The sequence below is a fragment of the Chrysemys picta genome, chromosome 21 (assembly GCF_011386835.1).
Source record: "Chrysemys picta bellii isolate R12L10 chromosome 21, ASM1138683v2, whole genome shotgun sequence".
Classification (NCBI taxonomy): Eukaryota; Metazoa; Chordata; order Testudines; family Emydidae; genus Chrysemys; species Chrysemys picta.
In genome coordinates, this window is record NC_088811.1 from 19396757 (window position 1) to 19408900 (window position 12144).

The window sequence follows — 12144 nt, forward strand, 5'->3', positions numbered from 1 at the left end:
AGAGTCAGAGAACTGGCCCACGCTAGCCACCTAGCCATTGATTTAGACCTACAGTGAGTGAAGGGCAAAGACATTTCTGGGATTGCTCCACTGCAGGCAGTCAGAGTGGAAATGCAAAATCCTGCTCTGAAAAGCTTAGAGATCTCGGTTAGTGTTTGTGGATATAGCACACACACAGAGCTAGGGCTTAAGGAAAATGAAATCCGCAGGCTTGAATAACAGCCTGCTGGGAGAACTACAGAAGGGTTTTGGAGGAACTGGTGAGGAGCTGCTCCAGCTCTCTAAAGCTCTCATGCCCATGGGGTTGCCTGCCCTCCTACCTGTTTGCTGCAGGGTCTCTCCACTGGCCTGCTCTCTCTCTAGTAGCGCTGTTTTTATCTTGGGATGCGTGTTTCGAAACAGCTCCAGCACAGACACAACAGTCTCAGCATCCAGACTCTGCTCGTCCCTCACTTTGCTGAGCAGTCTCTTGAACGCTGACTGTTCTTCCGCATCTTCCAAGCATGCCACTAGCATCTGTAAGACAACAGGAAAACGCTAGCCGGGGTTAGTAACACAGTTAACTGCTCTGTGCGGACGTACACAAAGGTCAGCCACCCACAGCCCCCAGCTTAGCAGAGAGCTTCAGCCCACAGACTGGTGAGGTGCCCAGTGGAGGGGCACATTCTTCTCTCCAACCACACCAAATTCCGTCGTCAGCTACAGGAACACTTTTTTTTAATTCACCCATAAGTCTTCAGGAAGGAGAACGACAAGCCTACTCGACCAGCTTTTATATTTATTGTCAGTGTGACAAATTGCAGCTGGCAAGTGGCCCTGTTTCAGGTCTGAATACATCTCTTCAGGAGCCTGTACGTGAGCCAGATTCCAGCAATGCTGAGGGACCTAATAAAACGCATTCAGAGCAGTTTTGGCAACCCAAGGCCAGAGTGGGGAATACTAGATTTCACTGCAAAACAAGGAGATCACTTGTGTGCATGGAGAGAGGGAAGGTTTTTTTAAGCAAGGCTATCAGAAAACCAGACACACCACACCATAAAAGTTTTGGTGCCTGATCTTCAGCAATGCCAAGCACCCACAGCTTCAGCTGGCAGTGGTAAGATCAGAATGTGGGGTTCTAAAGTCTATCTCTATGTCCCACACCAGCACAATAGGGCGGATGTGCTTGCACTGCTAGGGAAATTATTTATCAGGGCTATAACAGGGGGAAAAAATAAGCTGGATCTCTCATGGCCATTCCTTAGAGCCCATTAATGTTGTCAATACTGCCCCTTAAGACACAAGCTGTCTCGCTCTCAAGGAGAGAAGGTGGCCCTTCAGAGCAGGCATCCTTTATTAAAGACTCCAGGGATGTTACAAAAGTACCTTTGAAGTAGAGCGCATAGCCCAGCTCCAGGGAGAATGGCCATTTTCGGCTATCATCGTCACTTTCATTTCTATGGTAAAAAGACTGAAGCTAGCTGCTTTAGGCCCCGGCGGGGATGGTGCACTTGCTTTTTGAGGCAGGTGTAAATGCTCAGACATTAGGATTGCGTGACAGTGCAATGAGCTATTGCAAAGAGTATCCACAGAGAGAGAGCTGAATGAGCCCAAGCTCTTACCCTGCTAATAGCATTTTTACTGCCAAACAGAGGAACACAGACATCAAGGGTTCCGTCACTGAGGACCTGGGGGAAGAATGGTGATGCGAACATGTTTGGAGCATTGACTTAAACATCTTTAATGTGAAGAGCATTTTGGAATAAACAGTTGATAACCAGCCGTCGTAAATTCTCTGGTTTTGCACACGTGGCCCCTTTCTTTAAGGGCCTGATGCTGTGAGATGCAGAACTCATTCAACTTCCACTTATGTGAATGGGAGCTGAGCATGCTCAGCACGTCCCAGGATCAGACTTTCACTGCTTATATGAGAAAGTAAGTAGCATTATTGGTAATTTTTTATTAAAGGTAAACAGAACAGCTAACTCAAGCTCCCGACTGCAAGGCTTTCTCAATGGACTGTTTTGGCGAATGCAGTGCACTTGTAGCTTGTTGGCCCCAGGATATTAGACAGACAAGGTGGGTGAGGTAATATCTTTTATTGGACCAGTTTCTGTTGGTGAGAGAGACAAGCTTTTGAGTCACAGGTCTGGGAAAGGTACTCCAAAAATCACAGAAAAATGCAAGATGCAACAGATTGTTTAGCATAAGCGGTTAGCACATATGCTAAGGGACCAGTCAAGGTGTGGTTCGAAAGCTTCTCTCTCTCACCAACAGAAATTGGTCCAATAGAAGATATTATCTCACCCACCTGGTCTCTATATTGGTGAATGTTTTTCCAACTTGCTGGGGAGAAGGAAAGGGGACTTGTTGGGATGAGTTTTCTGAAGACGAAGAACCCCACTGTTGCATCCGAAGAAGTGAGGTTTTTACCCACGAAAGCTTATGCCCAAATAAATCTGTTAGTCTTTAAGGTGCCACCAGACTCCTTGTTGTTTTTGTAGATACAGACTAACATGGCTACCCCCCGATACTTCCCACTGTTCTCAGTGTTTCTAGAACAGCCTCTCTCAGACACAGCCCTCCCTGAGAACTAAAACCTTCCAGCATTCTGGGGGGAGACTCAATAGTGCATTTTAGAGTTAATGGCTATAAAACTTTAAAAATCCTTTCAGGTCCTGGAAAAGCTTAAGAAATATCACATTTAGATGGAATCTAAGCTTTCATTTATTATAAATTAACGTTTTAAACCCTTTTCATTGTAAAGAGCCTTGAAACCAATTTTTGTGAATAAAACGCTAAGTTTCCAAACACCACATCTGCATCAGAGAGTTGGTGCTTCTCCAGCATTGTTTAGAATGCTCATAAAACCCTTCTCCTGGTCCTGGGACCAATAGGACGAACAATACCGCATACAACAGTTGGCCCAGCGAGTTTTAACAGAAACTCATGCACGAGACACTGCAGAACTTGTAAGGAATTCCTATGTAGGGTTACCATACGTCCGGATTTTCCCGGACATGTCCGGCTTTTTGGGCCTCAAATCCCCGTCTGGGAGGAAATCCCAAAAAGCCGGACATGTCCGGGAAAATAGGGAGGGAGGTGTCGTGGGGCTTAGGTCCAGGCCGGGGCCGCTGGGGCCGGCAGGAGCCACTCGGCCGGAATCAGGGCCGGCGCCCCAGGGCCCAAGCTGAGCCGGGCGGGAGACGCCGGGGCCAGAGCCTCTTGGCCTGGGCCAGCCAGCCACCAGAGGGAGCCGCTTGGTCGGGGGGGCCAGACTGGGCTGCGCCGCGCCCAGCCCCAGCTTACCTGCTGCCTCCCTGTTTCAGGCTTCCCGCGAACATTTGATTCGAGGGAAGCAGGGGAGGGGGAGGAGCAGGGGGCGGAGCGTTCAGGGGAGGGGGCAGAGTTGGGGCGGGGACTTTGGGGAAGGGGCGGGGCAGGGGGCGGAGTTGGGGCAGGGCCGGGGCCCCGTGGAGTGTCCTCCTTTTTTTAAAATTAAAATATGGTAACCTTATTCCTAGGGAACTTATAAGTGCTGTTGGAATTCCTATTTAAATCTAAATTTGGTCAGCTAGTAACTAGTACTACAGCAACAACATGCATCAACATTAATAACTTCCTCGGTTTTAAACCAAGTCTTGTTATTAGTCAGGTCACGTGTACTTCTCCTGAAAGACAAATCCTGACCCATTTATGAGAGTTAGCAGGGGCAATAAGCAGTGCTCTCTAAAATCAGCTGCACTATCCAAAAATGGCTGGATTAGTTAATCTAATGAAAGTCAAAACGGCATTTTCTCAAAAGTTATGATGAGATGTGATAAAAACAACAAAACCCCCCAAAACCATACGCCAGAGTTTAGAACAGGATACCTAGCACACCTTAGCTACAGAGCAACTCATGTGACTCCACTATTGTGTGATTTGCCCCTGAACAGCACTTTCATAGAGAAAGTGATTACATGAGGGACAGCAGAATGGATCCTTGGAACTCAGGAAAACTACAAGATACGGGGGTCATGCTAGGTGTAGGACTTCCCCCATCCCACTCTACCACACCCACAATCCAAAGTACATTTGGTTAACAAAGTCATCCCTAAACAAGGTAGTTGCTGTTTCCATAATTCAATCCTATTTACATTCTCTCGGAGACAGGCTGCACACACAGTTCTAGCTAAGCATTGCTGTAAAGTCTCCTGCCACAGAAGGCTTACCATTTATAAAAGGAAGGTTTCCGCTGGGAAAATTTCAGAGACATAATGATCAATCCTCTGTGAAAGGAAGTTGTTTTTTTTAGTGAGCAATTTTTGAAGTGCACCCATTGAAGCAAAAGTAAAAGGGTTATCAGAACCTTCCCCTCTCAATGCAGACAGAGTTGTTATGAGCATGGATAGCACAGGGACTAGTTTTACATATCTGAACCATAGAAAAAACAAGCAGGCTATTACCAAACTATAAAGTTTATCAAATGTCATGATGCACACAGAAGTCACAGAAAAAATCTGCACTCCAATTCCAACACTGCCAATTCAGAGACCAGAGGTCTTTTTGTTTTTCTAACATGCATTCTCATGGATAACTGACAAGAGGGTCCTTAAAAAACAGTGAGGTCGCTTAGAGAAGCCCTATCTCAACCTCAGCCCACAAAATGTCAATCAACTGACAAACTCTAAAACCAGGAACTAAGGCCTTGTCATAGACCAGAACTTCAGGATCCCTTTTCCAGCAACAGAGAGCATTTCTCTAGAACTGCCTTTACTAAAGAAAGCAAAGTTTCAGTCAATTGCCCAATATTCAGCATGCTGAGGATAAAGGCGTTTACTCCCTCATAACTTTGTCCAAAAATTCCTGCTTTTGCAAAAAGGGTAGCAATAATTGGGCAGGCTCATACATAATGGAAATGATCCACAAGAACAATGACATTTATTCTACATGGAAAAATCAACATTCCCCCATTTCATCTGAGCCTAGCAGTAAAGGGAACAAATGAGCTGTGCAATAATTTGAATTGAGTTTCTCTCAGACAGCACGGGAAGGTAAGATTTGACACCAGCAAAGCTCTTCCATGCTTCCCCAAATTACTGCAATTTTAGTCTTATTCTCATTTCCAAGCAGGTTTCAGCCAGCCCAGAACCAAATTAGATAGGAATAGTTTATATGAGAAAGACACAGAGATTCTAACCAAAAAACCTCAGATCTCCCTAAATCAGGGGTGGGCAAACTACCTGTCAGGCCTTTTAATCTGGCCCTCGAGCTCCTGCCGGGTAGCGGGGTCAGGGGCTTGCCCCGCTCCGGCACTCCAGCTGGGGAGCGGGAGCTTGCTCCGCAGCTCCCAGAAGCAGCAGCATGTCCCCCCTCCAGCTCCTACACTTTTGGGCAGCCAGAGGGCTCTCCGCACGCTCCCCCTGTCTCAGCACCGCCCCCCGCAGCTCCCATTGGCCGGGAACCATTGGCGTAGGAACCAGAGGAGGGACATGCTACTGCTTCCGGGAACTGCTTGAGATAAGCACTGCCTGGAGCCTGCACCCCGAGCCCCCTCTTCCCCCTACGTCCCAACTCCTGCCCCAGCCCTGATCCCCCTCCCGCCCTCTGAACCCCTCAGTCCCAGCCCGAATCACCCTCCTGCACCCCAAACCTCTCATCCCCAGCCCCACCCCAGAGCCTGCATTCCCTGCCAGAGACCTCAACCCCCCTGTGCCCCAGCCCCAATCCCCCTCCCGCCCTCTGAACCCCTCAGTCTCAGCCCGGCGCACCCTCCTGCGCCTTGAACCCCCCAAACCCCAGCCCCACCCCAGAGCCCTCACTCCCAACCCCTGCCTCAGCCCAGAGCCCCCTCCTGCCCTCTGAACCCCTCAGTCCCAGCCCGGAGCACCCTCCTGCGCCTTGAACCTCCCAAACCCCAGCCCCACCCCAGAGCCCTCACCCCCAACCCCCTGCCTCAGCCCAGAGCCCCCTCCTGCCCTCTGAACCCCTCAGTCCCAGCCCGGAGCACCCTCCTGCACCCCAAACCCCTCATCCCCAGCACTCCCCCAGAGCCCACACCCCCCAGCCGGAGCTTTCACACACACCTCCACACCCCAGCCCCTTGTCCCAGCCCACAGCCCCCTCACACATCCTGAACTCATCATTTCTGGCCCCACCCCAGAGTCCGTGCCCCCTCCCACACCCCAACCCCCAATTTCGTGAGCATTCGTCGCCCGCCATACAATTTTTATACCCAAATGTGGCCCTAGGTCCAAAAGCTTTGCCCACCCCTGCCCTAAATAGAAAAGGAACTCATCAGGGGCATGTCTATATTTTCCATTCCCAGAAGCAGAGAGAATGTAGAGTCAAAAATGGAGAATCTAAGGGCTAGTCTACACTAGAAGTGCTACATCGGCACAGTTGCACCAATGCACTATGTCTAGTGTAGACGCTCTATGCCGACGCTCAGGTCAGTGTAACTTATGTCGCTTGGGGGTGGCTTAGTCACACCCCTGAGCAATGTAAGATATACCAAAATAAGTGGGAATGTAGACCTGACCTAAGATTTCTCATGGACTTAAGAGAATGGGTCCACTGAGCCATGAGCCAAAGATTACTTAGGAAGAAACCCTGTGACTTTACACACCTTAACTGGAACTAATGAAGTGGCACCATAGGGGGAAAATGTGAGCATAGTGTAGCCACCTGCCTAGAAGTGCCGTGTGCCCACTGTAAAGAACCAGGTACCCATTCATGGATGAGGAAAAGGTCCAAACAGCTCAAGAATAGGCAATGCTAAAGGAACAGAGAAATTGTAGGCCATGTCCAAGGCAAACTACTGCTGAAACCTAAGGAGCCGAAAAGCCAGAGCTGCCTATGATTTAATGGGCATCCTTGCAAAAATCTCCGTAAGATTACCAGCTATGGTACAGAGTCTGCTTGCCCTCTCTAGACACGTGGTTAAAAATACATATAGTTCACTTGCCCGCAGAGAAGAATTACTCACAAAAGCGGCACTAGCAGGGAAAGAAGGCTCTGAAAAGTGGGAACGCTCCCCTGGACAGGGGGACATAACACCAGTAGCTGGCCTGAAGCAGTGTGGAGCAGAAAGAGGCGCCCCATGCACAGCTGGTTACTGCTCTTCTCATGGTATGGCTTAATTAGAGCCACTCCAGTGGCTCCAAAATGGCTATTGCCTGCTATCCCCGCCCTGGTCATGCTCCCTTGCTGGACGCTCACCCGGCTGTTTTAGGACCCACATGCTGGGACAATGTGCTTTTTTAAGCTCCCCTTTGGTCTGAGTAGGCTCCAGGCACTCTTTTGCTTTAGCCTCTGGGCTCACTCCCTGGGCACAGGCTCTCTGGTACCCCTTCAGGGAAGCTGCCGTAGGACCCAAGACCAGTTTTGAACCCATCAAGTCTCTCACCCCCTTCCCAGAACTGCTCTGGTTTAGCGTTTACCCCGTCAAAGACACATGATAATTGAAGTAAAAAGACAGTCTTTGCGAAGGATATCTAAAACAATCACCCTTCACTTTCGACAGTACAAGAGATATACAGAGCCATTCAAAATATGTATGCCATTCCCTGCCTCCGTTTCCTCAACATTGTTGAGTGGACTTTGTTATGTGGGACAGAGTCCTTCCAGGATTCCAAGTCTCCTCTCTTGGACCTCCAGCTCATGGTTTCTCCTCTGAATCAGTCTCCCCTCAGACCTCTGCAGCCACTTAGAGTCATAGAGTTCAAGGGCAGAAGACCATGTAGTCTGACCTCCTGCATGGCACATGCCACCAAATCCCACCTAGCCACTCCTGCACCAAGCCCAACAACGCAGATTAGACCAAATTATTACAGCCCTCTGGAGACTAAACTATTGTGCGCCACAGGCAGAGAACAGGTGGGACCAAAGTGCACCAATGACTGAGGCCCCAGCACTGGCAGGGAATTGATTTGGTGAGATATACCCAGGTAAACCTAGCAAATGACCTGCACTACATGCTGCAGAGAAAGGAGAAAACACCCCCACTTCTTGCACTCAAAGGTCCCTGCTAATCTGACCTGGGAGAAAATTCCTTCCCAGCCCCAAAAATGGAAATCAGTTTTACCCTGAACATGTGAGCAAGACCCACCACCATGCATCCGAGAAAAAATACTCAGTACCAATTCAGAGCACTGGCCCGCACCGTGCAGCATCCCATCTCCAGCTATATCCATCTCTGATGCTTCAGAGGAAGGAGAGAAAAATAAAATAAGACTATCTCAGGGAGGGAAAAGTTTCCTTCCTGACCCTTAGGGGGAACTGGCTGAAGGCCTGAAGCATGAGATTCAGGACATAAGACACTGGGCCAGAAAGGATCCCCTGGGCCATCAAGCCTCGCCCCCCCATCATAGAAGGCAACCATGTCAAACAATCCCACTCATAAATTATCAAACGCTATCTTAAAACTAGTTTTTTTGCCACCACTACTTGGCATAGAGAGTACATTTATAAAGTTTGTCCAAGCTAGGAGGGGTCACGAGGGCTTTGGAGGATAGGATTAAAATTCAAAATGATCTGGACAAACTGGAGAAATGGTCTGAAATAAATAGGATGAAATTCAATAAGGACAAATGCAAAGTACTCCACTTCGGAAAGAACAATCCATTGCACAGATACCAAATGGGAAATGACTGTGTACGAAGGAGTACTGCAGAAAGGGATCTGGGGCAATAGTGGATCGCAAGATAAATAGGAGTCAACAGTGTTGCAAAAAAAGCAAACGTCATTCTCGGCTGTATTAGCAGGAGCGTTGTAAGCAAGACACAAGAAGTGATTCTTTCACTCTACTCTGTGCTGATTAGGCCTCAGCTGGAGTACCGTGTCCAGTTCTGGGTGCCACATTTCAGGAAAGATGTGGACAGATTGGAGAAAGTCCAGAGAAGAGCAACAAAAATGATTAAAGGTCTAGAAAACATGACTTATGAGAGAAGACTAAAAAAATGGGTTTGTTTAGTCTGAAGAGCCCCTGAGTGCAGAGGATTGGACTAGATGACCTCTCAAGGTCCCTTCCAGTCCTACAATGCTATGATTCTATTGGGAGGCTGTTTCAGAGCCCCACGCCTTCTTATGATGCCCAGCCTAAATTTATTCATGGACCGTTTATCCCCAGTTGTTTTTGTGCAAACAATTTCCTTTAGCTTAAATAGCTCTTTACCTCACTGGTGTCTTCCCCCCAATGTATTTATAAACAACAATCAGATCCCCTCTCAGCCTTCTTTCTGGTAGGCAGAGCTGTCCCTTGAGTAGGGTGAATCGGGGCAACCGCCCTGGGCCCTGCACTTTGGGGGGCCCCGCGCTTCGATAAAATCGGGAATGTCCCAATATTTAGCCCTTTGTCCCACATCCCAACCAATGTACGATTGGGACACCATTTGTCCTGCTATTCAGGTGAGGAGGCGGGTGGGGAGGTGAAGCGGGAGGCGGGCGGGCAAGCGGGGTGAGGAGACAAATGGGGAGGTGAAGGGCAGGTGGGAGGGGAAGTGAGGAGGCAGACGGCGAAGAGGAGAGCGGCAGTCAGGAAGATGGGGGCGGGGTGAGTGTGCGCCGGACAGACAGGAGACTAGTGGGAGGCTGATTTGTCCCCGCCCCCCCCCCCAGAGACAGCCCTGCTGGTAGTCTAAACAAGCCAAGCTCTTTCAGACTTCTCTCAAGACAGGCTCTCCATTCCTCTGTCCTGTTCCAGTTTGAATTCATTCTTTCTTGAACACAGGTGAGCAAAATCCTACACAGTATTCCAGCTGAGGTCTTACCAATGCCTTGTACAATGGCTTTAATACTTCCCTTATCTCTACTGGAAATACCTTGCCTGATATAACCTAGGCTTGCATTTGTCTTTTTCACAACCAGTCACACGCATGGCTCATAATTCTAGGCCTGTGTTTTTCACAAATATGAAACAACAAAATAAAATGAAAAAACAACAACATTTAAATGAAAAACTTGGCACAGCAGCAGCTCCTGTCCCGCAAAGCTGGGTCTGGCACCCTGCTCCAGGCATCGCAACCTGGCACACGACGTCACAGTGTTGCTCAGGTTTGGCCCACTTCCTCCCCCAAACAGTGCTGTGACCCACTGCATCAGGACGCAATGCCTAAAGCAGGGAGCCAGGGTGGTGGGAGTGTGTGGCGTGGGCTCACTCTGCAAAACATCCCTCCCAGGGTCTCCCATCCCGTGCATGGATAAAACACAAAATTTGCTAAAAAATAAAATAATTTCACAGGGCTCTTCTCAGTCATCCTGTGATTAACCAATACATCCAGGTCTCTCTCCTCCGCTGTCATTTTCAACTGATGAACCACCAGCTTACAGCAGTAATTCTTTTTATTACTCCCAAAGTGCATAATCTTGCACTTTTTATTATTAAATTTCATCCCATTATTATTACTACAGCGTCCTTCAGCTTCTGCTCGTCTGGCAATGAAAGGCCACGTCTCCACTACAAAATTAAGTTGACTTAACCTACATGAGCATACAGCCGCCACAGTAATTACATTGTTTGTGTGTGTCTACACTTTGCTCCTTGTGTCGGCGGTACGTGTCCTCACCAGAAGCGCTTGTCTCGATTGTACTGTCAGTGTGGGGCACTGTGGGATGGCTCCTGAAAGCCAGTGACAGTCGACATAAGCATGCAGGGTCTACACTGACACTGCAGCGGCCTAACTACATCGAGCTTTACTTTACGCTGCTCATGGAGGTGGAGTTATTAAGTCGGCGTAGCCAGGCAGTTACTTTGGCGGGAGTGAAATTTAAATGTAGACACTTCCACAGTTAGGTTGACATAGGTCGATGCAAGGCAGCTTATTTCTATAGTGTAGACCAGACCAAAAAGATTTCCTCTTTACTCCGGAAACATGTCCCTTTCTCCCTTTTTCTTGAACTTTTCAGTCTCTGTGATTTTAAGGACTTCAGGAACACTGCTGTCTCTGTTTTCCACTCCTTCTCCTCTAGAGATTCGGAGGGCTGGTTTCACCTAGTTTGCAGGTACCCCTTTGTTCTGCCAGGACCCATCTAGTCACTTGTCTATAGTTCTTAAGGACTGTCTGATTCAGAAGTAGAGACTCAGGCTACATCTACACTACGGGGGGGGGGGGGGGGGGGGGGGGGTGTCGATTTAAGATACGACGTATCGCAGCCGACTTACCCCGCTGTAGGGACGGCGGCAAAATCGTCCTCTGCGGCTTCCCGTCGACAGCGCTTACTCCCACCTCCGCTGGTGGAGTAAGAGCGTCGATTCGGGGATTGATTGTCGCGTCCCAACGGGACGCGATAAATCGATCCCCGAGAGGTCGATTTCTACCCGCCGATTCAGGCGGGTAGGGTAGACCCAGCCTCAGGCACTCCTCCCTGTCTCTTTAGCACAAGGAGTGTCTCTGGAAAGATGTTAATTCCTTGGGTATGACTATGGCAATAAAACATGAGTGCAAATGAGTCTCAGAGCCCAGGACTCAGGCTCACGCTACAGTACTAAAAATAGCCCAAGGGTTTCAGAGCCCACGCTTCAGCCTGAGCTACAGACTGTAGACTAGGGCTCTATAGACTCAGGCTTTGAGACTGGCTGCTGCAAGGTGGGGTGTATTTTTGGCTTTGTTTTTGCAGTGTAGGCGTACGCCTTGAAACCAAAGCCTGGGCTACACTTAAAAATTAGACCAGCTTAGCTTCAGCGTTCAGGACTGTGAAAAACTTTGTTCCCTCAGTGCCATGGTTAGGTTGACCTAATCCCAGTGTAGACGTGGCTAGAATTCTTCCATCAATCTAGCCCTCCCCTCTCAGAGGTGGATTAGCTATATTGATGGAAAAACCCCTTCTGTCAATGCAGGGAGCATTTACACCACAGTACTGCAATGGCACAGCCGTAGCTGTGCCATTGTAGCTGCTGTAAATTAAATTAAATTAGTGTAGTGTAGACATGCCCATAGATAGCAATACAAGTGGGCAAACTGAGGCACGCAATATTCACAGAAATCCACAAGTTCCCCAGGTTTTCCACCGCTGCCAGAAGGCATATACAAAAGATTCCAACAAGTGACTGGTAAAATAACACATAGGAAAGAAAACCCTTTCAATCCTGCCACTGACACAATTAGAGCCTTAATTATATGTCCTGAGCTGGACTTCTCTGAGGTGAACTTGCACTTTAAGCATTACTTCAAAAACACAGCACTA

The 12144-nt window shown here is 48.7% G+C and overlaps 1 protein-coding gene across 1 annotated transcript in view; it reads right to left on the minus strand.

Annotated features, from left to right (window-relative positions):
• The window catches only part of ZBTB40 (zinc finger and BTB domain containing 40), a 70473-nt gene that overhangs the window by 40972 nt on the left and 17357 nt on the right, over positions 1 to 12144 (minus strand). Inside the window, 1 exon segment of the mRNA XM_065575312.1 lies at positions 321 to 516. Within this exon segment, the coding sequence (XP_065431384.1) occupies positions 321 to 516 (196 nt within the window).